General features: G+C 38.2%; 1 protein-coding gene across 1 annotated transcript in view; it reads left to right on the forward strand.

The window, feature by feature from the left end:
- The window catches only part of syn2b (synapsin IIb), a 363,486-nt gene that overhangs the window by 341,206 nt on the left and 5,548 nt on the right, over positions 1–16,732 (forward strand). Inside the window, exons 10-11 of the mRNA XM_048547347.2 lie at positions 585–734; positions 2,720–2,786. Coding sequence (XP_048403304.1) covers positions 585–734; positions 2,720–2,786 — 217 coding nt within the window. The remainder of the gene's footprint in view (positions 1–584; positions 735–2,719; positions 2,787–16,732) is intronic.

Below are 16,732 nucleotides of genomic sequence, written 5' to 3' on the forward strand. Positions count from 1 at the left end.
AACCCACACACAAATGTAAGACAGGTTGGAAGCTGCCAGGGAGGGGAGCGGTCGGCAGGAAGAGCATGGAATGGGTTTCAATTTCCTCCTACCATCCCAATGCCAGATCTCTCAGTCAGCAACTTAGAATGATGGACACAGCCCCAGGAGCCAGCAAACAAATATTCCAGGGTATCCTTAATGTGCTCCTCACATGGTGACCTGCAGCCTTTCACTGAGTTAGTATCAGCAGAATTAGGCAAAGTGGTGGCAGGGCAGGAAGGCTATCCATTGGCTCCTCCTCCAAATACTTAATCATATGGAGATGAGAATGTGACATGGCCACGGCTGTAACCTTCTCACCCTAATAAAACAATACATAACCACCTGGATTGCATGTGAAAAGAGTAACACACTAAGAGGGAATGCAAACAGAAGGAGTCATACTATAGATTTGCGCTGACCTGGTGCTGCATGTCACAAAAGTAGGCTCTCAATTAAATAATCCAACATTTGAAATAATTATATTGCTTCACTGAGGATTTGTGATAAAATGAAACAATTTATCACCAGCAAAACAGATTCACATTTATGATCTTTTACAGGTCATGGACTGCACAATGCCATTGATTGGGGAGCACCAGGCCGAAGACAGAGAGCTTCTAACTGAATTAGTTTTAGCCAAAATGAACAAACTGATACCAAGGACACCAATTCCCTCACCTCAGAGACCTGCTGCCACACAACAACCACAGGCAAGCTAAGCAAAGAAAATATATTAATGTATCTAATGTACTTATCTTTTAAATTTAAAGTGCTAAACACGGTGACGTATATCATTCAGGTAACATGTTAATGTTACATTGCAAGACTTCGGTAACTTTTGCGTCACAGTGTGATCTCACTCCAAGTTACCGCCATTATAAAGTAATGAGGTACAATATTACCTTAGTGAGACAATGGTTTAATCCTCATGCGCCCTTTGATCATTTGCTTAAAAGGTGTGGAATCTAGAAGTAGAATTTCTCATAACATTATTACAGTATGCACAGCAACAGTTAAATTTCCTGTTAGTGCCCTGGTTATGTAAAGGCTCCAGTCTTATTAGGAGTGGCAATCATTGGATTGTTGGTCTCCTCGAAAAGTGCTCTGATTCAACACGGCTCTGCATTTCTTTTGGGGCCTTCCATCTGGCTTCCAGAAATGCGCAGCACCTTGTTCCTTCAGGAAAGCACTGAAATGGAATAAAGCTGCCTCATGGTAAGTTTAAATGCGCAATTTCCAAATAGTAGTGAATGGATGAATAACTGAATGAGTAGGATCGTTGCATGCATGCAATCAGTGAATATGTGGGTGAGGTCATTAGTGAGTAAGTAGGTGAGTGTTGGGTGAGATGGGTAGTTATGGAAGAGGGTGAACTGAATATGGTGGATGAGGTAACTGGGTAAGTGTATGGTGGATGTTGAGTCAGATTGGTCAATGAGGTGGGAATGGTTTAAGTGGATGAGGTGAGTGGGTTAGTGGAATGGTTCAGTGGGTATGTGGGTTGGTTGGTGTGATAAGTGGGTGGGTGGATAGTTGTAGGAAGTGGATGGGGTGGGTGATTTGGATAACTTGGTTGGGAAAATTGATGGATGGATCACGGATTGGTCAGGTCTGGTTGGGTTGGGTGACTAGGCCTGATTAGTGGCGTAGAGGTGGTTGGGACTAGAAATGGGTTCTGGGGGAGGGCAGGGACATGGAGTTGGTTATTCAAAGAGAGCACTTGAGGGTTTGGAAGGTAGCCAGAGATTCAGTGTGATTAGGACATCAGCTGTGCAGTTACCCAGGCGCCGGAATAGGTTTTATTTTGTGAATTCCTGGGTAACTGCAGGTTGTATATCAAAACTGGCTGAAGTCTCAGACTCCAGCTCAGAGAAAGTTCTATGAGTAGGGAAATTGCCCATCTGAAGTTCAGACTTGCTGGACGATACCTACTTGCAAAGATTGATGCGTCAGGATCTCCTTAGGATTCTGACCTGCAGTCATACGTCTGAAGAAGAGGGTGATAATGGCTCGAGAAATTGGAAGATTTGGCCCAAATTCTCTTTCACAATGACATTCTGACCTAGGTCAGCAACATTACTCCTTTCAACGAAACTATAGCACTACCGTTTTAAATACTGCCAACAATTGCATCCCCTATTAATTGTCATCAGCAGCAGTATACGTCACATAAACTGTGCTGGCAGCAACATTGTAGAATTTACATATAAGAAGCTTACCTAGGACCTACTCTGATATAATTACACCACCTAATATGCCATAAATGTTTGTTTGTTACGATCACCTGATAGCTCATGTGGCCCAAGATAGCCCCACTTGTTCTAATGTATGATTTAGCAGGCTTTTATGGTGATAGGAATGAGTAAGTGCGTGAAAACCATGATATTCAAACCAAAATAAACTGTATACATGAGAACTGCATCTGCCAAGGTGAATTGTTTACTTTTTATATCAAATCCATGTTTTGAATAGTTATTTTGAACCTGCCACTTAATTAATTCAATGCAGTAATCACAAACAAGCCTTTCTAGTATGAAGTATTTCATTCATAATCAGTAGGTGGATCGTGATCATTTTCACCAGTTCCTTTGAGAAACCACTGGTACCATTTAAGAACTTTTTGGAACAACACTACTAATGCAAATAAATTCCATCTAAGTGCCAGACTTAATTTGGACTCCATTTTTTTTTGTAGGGTGGAAGTTTGAAGGAGGTACAGGCACAGACAGGCTCATTTCCTCAGCAGCGACCACCACCACAAGGTTGTTTACAGTATATTCTCGACTGTAATGGCGTTGCAGTAGGACCAAAACAAGTCCAGGCTTCCTAAAAAAAGATAAAAGGATGGAAATTTTTAGCTAAAACAGAAAAGTTTTCTGGGCAATTTTTGGCAGTGTTTCAGTGCTGACCTGGACTGTGTTTTTCTATGCAGTGTCAATTGTACTGTCTTATGTTTATTTGTCAATGTTTGTGCTCGTAATTGATGGCCATGTTTTACTGTACACTTTGTGACCTTGGGACTGCAGTTTAAGCCACAGTGTTGTAAACATTACACACAACTGTGCCTATAAAGAGTCCAGTGCTGCTGTACTTCATTCAATAGCTAGATATGGTGTTTCAAAGTATTTTTTTTGTTGTGAGGTGAATGGTTCCAGGAGTTAATCCTTTGCTTTAACCTCGTGCTACTAGTTGTTCTGCATGGGAATTAATGGAACAGGTAAAGATCATTAGAAGTTCAAATTTATTATATTCATTTATGAATAATTTCCTGACATTTTTATTTTTCTGCTGATGAGCAATTATTTTGTGTGTTTTAACAATTTTTAGTGTTTTAATGTTTTTTTCCATAGTTCGTGTAATAAATACAGCAACTCAATTTGTCATCACTCTCACAATTTTGGTGTTTTAGTTTAGTAAGTCATTTCACTTTGTAATGGTTTACAGAAACTCTAGTCTGGAGAGTAATTTGAGCAAAGGATGACACCAGCAGCTCAAAAGAGGCATTACAAGGCAATACTAACCCTGTGAATAGTTATATATTCTTGTACTTCTTTGATTAGAGACTTTATTTCTTGTGGCCTCCCATTCTCTTCTACAAATTAATACAGCTTGTTGATATATTAGTTTCTCAAATCTCAGCATCCTTCAAAATGTTGCTGAAGTGGCCAATATTCACATTTGAATCTTGTTGTTATTTATGTGTGCAGCTATCCGATCACATGAAATCACCCTGTTCAAACCTACTTTTATTCTAGAGCTACACATACTCAAAAGAATTTTTCCCGGACTAGCCTCAGAGCATTGATGATGATTAAAGCATCTCTACACATTAAATGCAGTCAACTAACTAAGCAAAAAGTGTGACTGAACCCCAGACATTCCTGGGATTAATTACTCCTTTTTTCACGTTACTTCAGTGGATAGCAGCAAAAGCAGCCAGAATTTCGTTTTCTGAATTAATCTAGAAAGAATTGACAGGCTGAATCTCTTTCCCCATACAAAAGAAAGTTTGTTGAGGGGTCACCTTACATAATTTAAAATTGATGGAGTTGTCAGACAGAATATTTTCTGATGTGATGAACAATATAGCTAGAGGTTATTGTTATAAAAGTATAGGAACAAGATACAGGAGTAAGTCGCATGGCCCCTCAACACTGCTTTGCTGTGTAAGAATGTGACTGATCCGATTATGGCCTTCCACTTTCTTGCTTACTCTTCCACATTGATAATGCTCGACTCACTTGTAAATCTAAAACCTGACAAAGCATTAAAAATCTTCAATGATATAGTCAAATGTTCAAAAATATCCAATACTCTATTACTCTATGTCTCAAAAATATTCTCTTGAGTGAAGGATTAGGTCAATGACACACTCGGAAAACAAGTTCTTCCCCAACTCTGTCTTAAATTCCCCTTGTTTTAAAACTGTGCACACTGGTCTTTAATCCCCATTGACAAAAAGCACCTCTCAGTATTTAACCTATGAAGACTCTTTGGAATCTTCTGTCTTTCAATAGGATCACATTCTTCTAAATCCAATGAAAGTAGTCCAAGCCTGGCTGGCTTGCATAGCACCATACCTTTGTCTCAAGAATCTTTTCTGAATAATCTCCAATGCAAGTATATCTGATTAATTAAAGAAGCCAAAACTAATACTCAGTACAACAGATGTGACCTCACTAATATCCTGTACATTTGCAGCAAAACTTATTGACTTTTATTCTCAATTCCCATTCCAATTAAGGCCAACAACACTACCTTCCTTATTACTTCTTGTTAACTATAGCTTGATTTTGTGATTTACACTCTGTACCATAACATTCTGCAATCTCATTCCATTTAAATAATATTTGCTTGAGATTTTCAAAAGGAGATCAAAATGGGAATTTTGGAGGCATCTGTTTATTAGCGAGAATGTGGAACTTGCCACTGCAGGAAGTAGTTACATGATAGCATAGATGCATTTAAAGGGAAGTTACACAATCTATTTAAGGAGGATTACTTTGATAGATTTAGGTGTGGAAAGACAAGATGAGGTTCAAGTGGAACATAAACATTGGCACAGTCTATTTGGGCTGAATGGATAGTTTTCTATGTTGTCTATACTATATTATCCTTTACAATTCTCCACTAATGAGTCAATAAACTTAATGACTGTCAGGCTTTTAGGTTCAGATATAACTTACTAAGAAACTACACTATGTATTATCAATTACATTATCAATTGGCCCTAAACTTAGAACAGTTGAATGTGGAAGGTTAACACATAATTGGACAGATGAAGTGTGCAATTTGTGAATAAATTAGGAGCAGTGACTAAGTGACTAACATGCTCAAATCTTGTACGGAGTGAACAATACTATAGAGCTTTCTAGCCCTGTACCATTGGTAACAGAATAGATTTCTCAACTAATATTGTGTCTATTAACAGAACTTGACATGTAAAATTAGAGTCATTGCAGCTTTAGTCATTTGATGTTCTGATCCCAACTAAATGTTGAGTTAAAACTTCTATTTTAATTAGGTATAATGAATGTTGGCAGGTGTGCCCTAGTATTTTAGTAACAGGACTTACTGTGCCATATTAAAAAAAAATTATGGGCCACAATGTCTTATTTTCTCCACAGAACTTTGAAACCCAAAAGCATCTTGATCTGAAACTAAATAAATCCTGAAGAAATCAGAATGGTTTGTTCACAAATAATTTTTTTAAGTTCAAATAAAGTTTTATTCCTCATCGGTCAAGTTAAAGTGAGTACATTAACATGACAAACTTGAATATCTTTGGCTTTCAAACATTAACAAAATACACAGAATGGCAATTCCCAGAAGTTGGCACTTGTGAAAACGCAGCTGATTTCATGTGCATTCATTCCCTAGAGCAGCAATTTCAGATCACTTGACTGGATCCACAATGCACAGGGACTGAGCAAACTTCATACAATCCAAACACTTTGGAGCTAGACAAGCGCTGTAAATTAGCTTGTTTTTGTACTAAAAAATTTGCAAATTCCTCAAGAAATATCTGCAAATTCCAAACCTTTATATTTTAAAAAATCAGCATCCAACCTAACATGCTGAAAATCAAAACTTGTTTGAACACAGACAATCCAAGTATCCTCACAGACACCAAAAATCAAATTATTCTGTTACTTTCAGAGCCGAAGCACTCATGCGATATGCTATAATTCCTACCCTTTCAAAAATCTAAACCCCGTACAATAAAAGTCCAATCTCAATAAATCAAAAATCCATCCTACATACATGAAAACTGCAATCCCCTCCACAAAAATCCACCCTTCAGACAGTAAAATATTAGCATTATATGGCATTCAACATCTAAATCTCATATTAAAATTTTACCATGAACACTGCATGTTTTTCTCTTTATTTCCTTCATTGTCTTCTACTCCTTAACCAGCTTCATCCCATCACCACCTTTTACCATCTTTGGTGAACTGTCTAATACCACCAATACTGCCTTCACAGAGAGAAAATCAAGGTTTAAGGCACAGTGATACTGGGAAATGAATGTACTGGTTCTACAATTCCTACATTTTGAAGTATACAAAACTGGTTGGATCAGTTGTTTCATTCACCAGTTTTACTGTTTATCATTCTAGGTTGCCACTCCCACTGCAATCACTGCCTTCCATACTTAAATGCACCAATCACCAATGTAGCATCAATGTCCACTGCTACCCGGGAAACCTTTGTAAATTGCACAATTGAACATCCTGGTGTCTAAACTAACTGGGTCCACAAACAGATAATGTTATGTTCATCACAATGTAGAGTATCACATACTGAGGACTCCTACAGGAGTTGAGTTTGGAGGAAAATACACATTTAAATTGGTGGAACATGACATTGGCATAATCAGTTAGTGATATTCAAATCCAGCATGTAGCCTGTGCTATGCCATGAGTATATTATAAATTTTCCTATGCTTGCTTTGACAAATGCACAACAGTCCACAGGTTTTAGACCATGTAAGTAAAAAATCTACTTGCATTTCTCCTATCATGTAAGACTATGTAGCGTGTCTGCAAGAAGTGAGTTTCCAAATTTATAACTGCAAAGCTCGTCTACTAAAGAAATATCCTGAAAAACAGGGTTAAAATGTGCTTCCAATTTTACAGGCTTGAATAGACAGATATGTTCCATTTGCTTTCAAACTCAATTTCAGTGTTTTTTTAGAAATTAAATAGGGAGAATTAACCAAAAGGTCAGCCTTCTTGATACTCAAACCACCCCCCGCCAAAAAAAATCAGTTGACAAGTTATTTTCTTAATCAATATTGTATTTACATTCTTGTTTACAAGGACAAATGAAGGGATTATTGAACATCATAGAGAAAAATAAAACATGACTTTTCAATCTTGTATTGGCTTATACCGTAGGTGTTTCAAAATTTTCTGAGAAGAATGGCCATCATTCCCGTAATAAAGTATTTTACTTTATTCTAATATAGCAGGTGCTATAAACAAATTTGATTTACAGGAATACATTTTCAGCCCCCACTGAACCAAGAGTGGCTGTGGGTTGCTGGGTCTCCCAAGTCCATCCCAACTCTGGGCTATTTTCCTGGAGGTGGGCTAGAGAAATGCAGGGCTTGCCCTCTGCATGCAATGGGGAGCTAACCGTTCCAATTAAAGGAATGTACGGGAGGCATCATGGACTTAGAAAGGCTCTTCCTCACAGTGGGGTCCTGCTGCAAAGGTCATTTTTAATTTAGATTTTAAGAAGTTGGAGAGTGGGCCCTTACATTTTGAAGCTTCCTCTTCCTCACTTGTGATTGACTGTTCATCTTTGAGCGCCTACTTGCCATCCTTAATTGGACTGTGAGCTCATTTTCCAATCACCAATTGATCACTTTATGGAAGATCAGATGACTGTTTTCCATACTGTTTGGGCTTTCAACCCCCATTTAAGACTGAGAGTGGATTCAGAAGCAGGGAAAATATGGCCCGAAATGTCATTTTTGTTCTCTACAAGTATCCACAGTGCCTCCGCTATTAAATTAGAATTAATAATTTCATGCATTACTATAAAAGATCCAAACAATCCAATAGGACTGGAGAAATGATAACAGTTTGTTATCCTTTCTTGTTTGTATCTGTATATGGGTTATAATCTCCATAGGTCAACAACCTAATAACCTCGAAGAGTAAAGCAGATGAAATATTTGTGTTTTTCAAATGTTCACTTTTGTAAAATTTGTTTGTTCTACACCATGTTTATATAAGAATTATTGTGCTGTTTTCGAAAAGCTGTGATAATTCTTTGAAACCTTCATGTTCTTTAGCTAATCTGGATTTGCTTGCTCACTTAATTTGTCCACCCACATATTTATGAAAAGTTTCTTAAGGCTCTTTTAATAAGGCCTTACAAGTAGAAAGTTGAATAGAGGGAAGAGTAGTTTTCAAAAGCTACATGAGCCTCTTACAGGCTATTTTACTACTGAGCGTAAGAGTACAAACAGTCCATTAATATTTCCTGCCAGTTATGCCCCATTTGTGCATGTCTGTATTTTCATAACAGTTTATATACAGAGGAAATGACCTGTCTTGTGACTTCAAATGGCCCAAAATTTGCTGTCAGAATAATGACAATGTTAATAGAACTCAGTATCACATATACAGAAATGTCACAGCAGTGTGAGTTGAGGACAGATGCATGATTAAACAAGAAAATTAAAACATTGCTGTTAAACATTCAATTAAATTTCTGAAGTAAGCTTTGCGAAAATGGCACCTTTTTGTTTGGCTCCACCCTCAAATGCAGTGACCGCGTGACGTTACAGTTTTTGCATGATAGATAGAAGGTAAGTTTGCCACAGCAAGTTAAGTCAAGTTATTTCGAGTCTTAAGTACATATTTTACTGATAAAAACAAACAGTCTACTTCACTGGCATTGAAATTACCTTATTATATGTTTAGAGTTTAATTTCCTTAGGTTTTTGTTGTTGTTGGAAATACTTCAAACATTAACATTTTTAATTTGTCTTTTTTCTTTCTCATCAATTGTTTTTTGTTCCCTTTGTATTTCTTTCTGCACCTAATTTGATATTGAATTCACTATTCTAAATTATACTTATTTCCTAATTCTTATGTTGTTCATTTTAAACCACTTATTGCGAATCTGCTTATTGGTTAAGGAGATATGCAGTTGCTTTCTTGTCCACTTAATTCCCGTCCTATTGTTTGTATTTCATACTTACAGCAATGTAAGGGACAAAATATCATCAAAATTAAATAACAAGGCCATGTCTAAAACAATGTGTGCTATTCATTGTCATGTCACAGCAGATTTTGAGCCATTACTGTTAATACTAACAAGTGCAGGGGTATGCATGCAATTTGCTAATATGTGCTCCAAACGTGTGGAGCTACTTGCCAGGAGCACATATTCCCAAAATGCCTTGAAATGAGTAGACAAAAATTGTCATATTGTGCTGGTGTGTGGCTGAGGAATACCCTGATATTGTTGAAAGTTTGGAAAAAGGTGTCTTGCCCACTGCTAAAACCTAAATAGGTGTGCTTCTGAAGTCATGTTGTAATCATTTGCATGTAATTCTGCAGTTGTCCTAATCATATGAAGTAGATATGGTTGACCTTGTGCATTGCTTTAGGAGAGACATTTGTTGAGATAAAGTACAGTGTTATGGCTGAAAGAAACAAAAATGGCTTAATATTTTAATTCCTGGAGGACACTGAATTGCACAGCCAGAAATAAACATTCCTAAAAGTGCATTTGGATTTGCATGCAAGCATGCTTTATGCAAAGTTTAATGTTACAGTTGAGGTCATAACAAAATGTGTTCAGTTGTTTGTAAAAGTCTCTTACTTTTTATGATAATTGTATTTGGTTTAAAAAATGCTCAGGTTTTACTGCAGTATTTTACATAATGTGGCTACACACTTGTACAGCTTTACGTGCAATAAAAACACAAAAGGTAGATGGGTCTTTATGATATAATTTTTACACGCATACCTATAAAACACAAAAATATATACGAAGTACATTTACATACAATGTTTTCTATACCATCAGTTCTCACAAGAATGCATTAAAGGAAACAGTTATGTACAAATTGAAATGATAAGTAGCACAGGAAAGTGAGTTTAATTATGTATTAAAATGTAAAAGTATCAGCAGCCTTCATGACATTTTAAACATTAACTATTATCTCATCTGGCATTCCTTGTCCTTACTAATACAGTAATCAATGACAGTTAGTTATAAACTATAAATACTGAATAAACACCCCTGTATGAGTTTGATTCAAATATTACAACCACTGCTTATCCCTAAATAGGCAGTTTCTTCTCAGAGTAAGCTTGTAAAACAAAGCAATTTTAAGATGTACACATGTTTACTGAGATCAGTATTCAAGAGTTGTGTCTTTTTATTATTAATAAACTGAGTATTAACTGAGCAATGAAAATCTTTGGACTTGTTAAATTAGAATTAATTTATTTTAAGAATACAGGCTTGGTAGCCACCCTGCCTGGGTTCAAGTTTTAGCTATTCCATAGGTGTGCAATAACATCTCTGAGCAGTTAGATTAGAAAACATTACCCATGTGTCCATTATTGTATTTTAATGTATCTTGATATATTGAAGAATGATGCAAGGCTCTTGGCACTGTTAATTTTTGCTGTCAACATCATTGTGATGCTGTGTTCAATTGTCAGTAAATCAAATTCCCTGTTGAAACACTCAAATCAAAATGGTTTGATTCAAAGCTAATTGACATTTGAATGTAATGAAAAATGTACTGTTTAAAAGGCAATCAGAATTCCTTTTTGAAACAATCTATTTTACAAAACTTGTATTGTACATTATAACAATGGGATATTGTGAAATTATCTAAATCCAGCACTTGCTTATGCATTGTAAATGTAATCTGAGATTTTTGTATAGCTGCATGGCCATTTTAAAAATTATTATTGGAATTTTAAGAAACAAATTTAGGGATACACATTCATGCAATAATGATTAATAACGAATGGCGAGTAATCAATTTCAACCACTATTAGTGAGAGTAATCAAAATGAGGTCAAGCACGTCTCACAGGGAGAGATGGTACCTTAGAGGGAGAGTTCATTGAATCTCTCCCAGAGATCTTCACAATTTTCTATAGACTGACAAAGGCCTTACAACTAGAAAGTTGTCAATCCTCTGCATAGTCAATGTAATTTTAAAAAATCAGGAGAGAGCAAAATTACTTAACAAATGGAGAATTATAAATAAATGATTGTTAGTAGTATTTAGAATGATGACCAAGGTTTCTCCCTCTATCCAAAATCAAACAGAACCATATCATATACCAAATATATCCACCTTTCGGTATGCTGTTCTAGCATTATGAGTTGGCTGTTTACAAACAAGCTGAGTGGCTCTAATCAGGAAATGTCAGACCCTGAATACCTCGTTTGGTTTAAAGGATTCTGTCAGATCCAGTGTTCATACCAGGGAGATGGACATGGGATAGAATTAAGCTCTCTTACTGTGAAAGCAGACCATATGTGGCCTACCAAGCCTGGCAGTGCTGAGTTGGGCTGGTATTGAGCCAAGTATTCTTGACCCTCATTTCAGTTGACTTAAAAGCTGTAACTCCTTCTAGCCCTCACTTCTAACCCATAATTCCTCACCCTTCATTAAACTCATGGTCTTTCTCTGCTACCTGACGCCCATACACCATCTTTACACATACGAGCCCAGTAGCCACTATGGGCAGACATCAATAGCAATGTGGTATTGAAAAACAACATCTAACATTCTAATAGAGCTCTCCCTCATACATACTCAAAACTGACAAACACACTTCTATTTATTAAACACATTTGACTATTTTAAGTCCCCTCGAGTATGCAATCTGTTATAAAAAAAAGTTCCATTCATTACTCACATTAAAGACATCTAATCCTTTGATAATGTCTTTAAATTTTTGATCAAAATGGGAAATCAGCTCCATGCTACGATTAATAAAAAATCTAGCTTTTAAAATTCATCTAAACTTTCAGAATGACCTCAGCTGTAATAGCAGTCATTGGTAAATGTCAAAAAAGAATGCTATTAAAGCCTCAGGAACTGACAGCAATGATGTTTTGTAACTTACACACCCAATGGCCTGACAATCAAAGCAATCCAGCAGAGGAACTTCTAACTTTAATTGAAAGCTTCAGGGTGTGTTTTTTTTGTATTTAAAGAGCTGGGGGTTCAAGTTGTTACAAACTTGAATTTAGCTTAATTCCAGACAGTGGAGAAGAATTCTAATTCTTATCAGCCGAAGAATTCTGGCACAAGCTACGCATTGTTTCCTTTCAGTTTCTGTTTTAAGTGAATGCCTGGTGATGGCTGGCATTTAAAGTTAACAGATCACCCTTGTGATCATGTAGAGTGAGAAACAAAGACCACAAGACGCAGTACAGTGCAATAAAGAGAGAGAGAGAGAGAGAGATATCTGTGAGACAAAAGGTGACAGAACCCTGGAGGAGAAAACTACTGGAAGAAAAGCAGAAGAGGAGGTCCTATATGAAAAAAAAAGTACTGTATCAGCAGCTTCTGTGCAGCTAGGGCTCATAGAAATCATTAAAGTCATCAGGTGGAGCTAAGATTTGAGATGAAGATTTGGAAGCCTGGCTAACCATCCACTCTAGTTGAAACTGAGAACATGCCATCAAGTGGTGCAAATATTTCAGGAGGTCGCTGACTGTTGCTGACCACTGGGGCAAAAGTCACACTTTTAAGCAGTACAGTGCTTTTCCAGTGGGTAACACCCAGGGATTGTGCCTATAAGTCAATACTGGAGCAAAACCTTGAGAATCCATGGGTATATGCTCTAAGGACAAGAGATTTCAACCACTGGGTGGTCACACTCATTGTATTCTTGCGTCTTATGAGGGCAATTCAGTGGCCAGACCTTTTGAAGGAAAGGGTTGAAATCCTTCCGAAGGAAGACAAGGTATTTGCAATGTTTTGTGACTGACATTGAATATGATGTCTGGATGGGTTGCTGAAAAACCATCTAACCTTTCTTGGTTACATCTGCCATTGGATGTACAGTGTGGCGTTTTACCATATGTATGAAAAGGATGCCTGACTGTGTGCAAAGTGGCTTGGCAGCATTGTTGGTGTTATTATTAATCCATAGTTATATCATGTTAAATCCACATTTTAGATTAGTAACTACATATTGACCTGCATCGTTCCACTTCATGGATAATGAGGAGTCAAAACAAAAACTGAAAGAACCACTGGTGCTGTAGATCAGAAGCAAAAACAGATGTTACTAGAAAAGCTCAGCAGGTCTGTTAGCATCTGTGGTGAGAAATCAGAGTTTACTTTTTGGGTTGACTGACCCTTCCTGAGAACTGGAACAAGTCTGTCAGGAAATTATTGTAAGATTCTCGAAGTCCAGAACCATAAGATGAGAATCTCACTAGTGAGCAATTGAAGAACTCATTTGCATTCATTAGCATCACATTATTATCTATTCTCACCTAGTTTATATGCACTTTGCTATTTTGCATATGTCTGGGAGAACTAGACAGCAACAGTTCCCAAAATGAGAGTCAAAGTGGGTTTCCAGTGCCTTCAACTCGCTACCTGTTCCTGCAGGCTTCCATCTTGGACAGAAGACCCTAACGTCTCAGGACACATTTCATGGGGAGTGACCATCTGTACTTCCATCCCCATCCATGAGGATTAACATCAGACATGCACAGGCCTCACATTGTCATCGTGGCACATCTCTAACTCACTTACCATTTTAATGCTGCACCTTTAGAGAACATCAACACCAACAATGCTGCCAAGCCACTTTGCACACAGTCAGGCATCCTTTTCATACATCTGATCAGGGTGCAGCTTTAGAGCAGCTGACTTGCTATCCTTATGCTCACTTAGTCTCCTCCAGAGGTCACAACATCACAGATGCGAGTCTTCAGCAAATTTGATTCACTGCATGTGATACAAAAAAAAATGCTTGGAGGTACTGGATGCTGAAAAGGCTGACAATATTCTGGAAATAGTACTGAAGACTTGTACTGTAGACCTTGTTGTACACGTTCAAAGGTGCTCCTGTATGGCTACTAGCATCTACCCAACAACATGGAAAATTTGCCAGGTATGTTCTGTACACAAAGAGTAGGACAAATCCAACCTGACTGACTATTAACCCATCAATCTTACTCCCAGTCATCAACAAATTGATGTAAGATATTATCAACAGTGCTGTCAAGCAGCATTTACTCAGCACTAGCCTGATCATTGATGCCCAGCTTGGGTTCCACCAGGCAGTGACCTCATTAAAGTTGTAGTTCACATGTGGTTAAAAGAGCTGAATTCCAGAGTTGAGGTGAAAGTGACTGCCCTTCTACATCGCAGCTGAATTTGACTAGGTATGGCATCAAGGAGCCTCAGCAAAACTAGCATCAACAGGAATTGGTGGAAAACTTCTGGCTGGAGTCATACCTGGCGCAAAGGAGGATGGTTGTGGTTGTTGGGACTCATGACATCGCTGCAGCAGTCCTTCAGTTTCGTGTCCCAGGCCCAAATATTTTTAGTTACTTCGTCAACAACTTTCCCTCCATTATAAGGTCAGCAATATTCACCAATAATTGCACAATGTTCAGTTCCATTCACAACTTCTCAGATCCTGAAGCAGTCCATGTTCAGATGCAACAAGATCTGGATAATACCCAGGCTTGGAATGAAATGCAGCAAGTAACACAAGCCACACAAATGACAGGAATTTACCATCTCTAGTAAAAGAAGATCTAATCACAATTCCTTGACATTCAATGCTATTACAATTACTTAATCCCCCACTATCAACATCCTAGGGATTACCATTGATCAGAAACTGAATTGGCCTAGCCATAGAAATATAGTGGTTACAAAAGCACATCAGAAGCGAGGAATACTGCAGCAAGTAATTCACTTTGTGACTCCCCAAAGTTTTTTGACTCCCTACTAGCCTCAAAGCAGGAATGTGATGGCATACGCCCCACTTGCCTGGATGGGTACAGCTCCAATGATACTGAAGAAGCTTAACATTATCCAGGAAAAGGCAGTCCACTTGATTGGCACCACATCTACAGGCTACCTTCCACTCCCTCCACCATCAACATCCTATTTACAAGATGCACTGTGGAAATTCACCAATGCTGCTTAGCCAGCACCTGCCAAACCCACAACCACTTCCATCTAGAAGGACAAGGGCAGCAGACACATGATAATGTCACAAACTGCAAGATCATATCCAAGCCACCCACCATCCCGACGTGGAAATATATCACCATTCCTTCAGTGTTGTTGGGTCAAAATCATGGATTTCCCTTCCTAACAGCATTATGTGTCTACCTAGAGCATGAAATTGCAGCTGTTAAAAAAGGCAGCTTGCCACCACCTTCTCAAGGACAACCAAGGATAGCAACAGACACAAAGCACAGACACAAAGCTCAGTAGCTCACCATGACTGTTTGCAGTGATCAGTCTCAAAAGTGGAAATGTTGCAGCATTGTACCATGCTATATCAATGTCACGCACAAAGCATCAGCCAGCAGCTTACATGGCAAACTCACTACATGTGCTTAGCCAAAAGGCTTTGTCTTAAAGTCTAAGGGAAGTAATCCTCAATCAAGTGAATGTGGACTCTCGTCAGTCAGAGTGTGTCTCCACAATCAGTCAAGGACAGCACCAATCTCAGTCCAGGAGCTTGGACACAGCCAGTCAGCCAATGGGGGGACTTGGTTCAGGGAGTCAGCCAGGATCAATCTCACAGGTTCAGTGCAATCTGTCAGGGGATTGCATAATGCCAATTGAAGAGTTGATGAGAGATTGGTCAGGTCTGGTCTCTCATCAGTCAAGGGTTCCCTTCCAATGGTTCAGGAGGATTGACCATAGTCAGCTTTGGAGTCTCTTCACTGAAAGTCAAGGTGAATTATTAAGTTACTGATATATATTCTGTGGTAGGGAAGGTGGGAAAATCAATTGTGGGATTGGAGGGAACATGCTAGGATACACAGGGGACAATATATGTGACAGAGGGCAGCTCAATATTTAAACTGAAAGACAATCATACATTGGAAGATATAGGTTACTGCAGGAAGGATTAATTGATGGCGTCTATACCGCTGCCTTCAATGGGGTGACAATACATCATGATGGTTGCCATGACTAAGCTCTAGATCCAGGGCTCAGGGGGTAACATTGGGAAATGAAAACATGAGTTGAGTGAGAACAAGTGCCAGCTCAGAAATGGTGAAGTTGACAGGGAGTGCAAAGAACAAAGAAAGAAATATGGAGGTTAGGGCTCCCCAGATTACTAGGCTGAGCCTACGACAGACTCTCTAAAGTGCAACCTGTGTTGTCTTCCATCATCAACCTAATTACAAACAGAAATCGAAATGAGAAGTTGCTGTGAACGCCTGGAATTGATGGAGTAAGTGTCTTTTTCTGTTTGAACTTGCAGGCTTTACTTGTGAGCAACATGAAATGCTTCAAGGGTACTCATCATGGCACTTACACAATACTGGTTTAAGATATTTCTAATCATACGGTTCTGTTTGCAAAATGTATGCAGTGACCAAGTATGTGGGATACAAATCCTGGTCACAAGCAATCTTGGCCATATCACTGGTCATTTCTGTGAAGCAAAAACAAGCACTTTGTTTATTTCTTCTTCGCTTTTCTT

Source organism: Stegostoma tigrinum, chromosome 11 (assembly GCF_030684315.1).
Source record: "Stegostoma tigrinum isolate sSteTig4 chromosome 11, sSteTig4.hap1, whole genome shotgun sequence".
In the NCBI taxonomy this organism is placed as follows: Eukaryota; Metazoa; Chordata; class Chondrichthyes; order Orectolobiformes; family Stegostomatidae; genus Stegostoma; species Stegostoma tigrinum.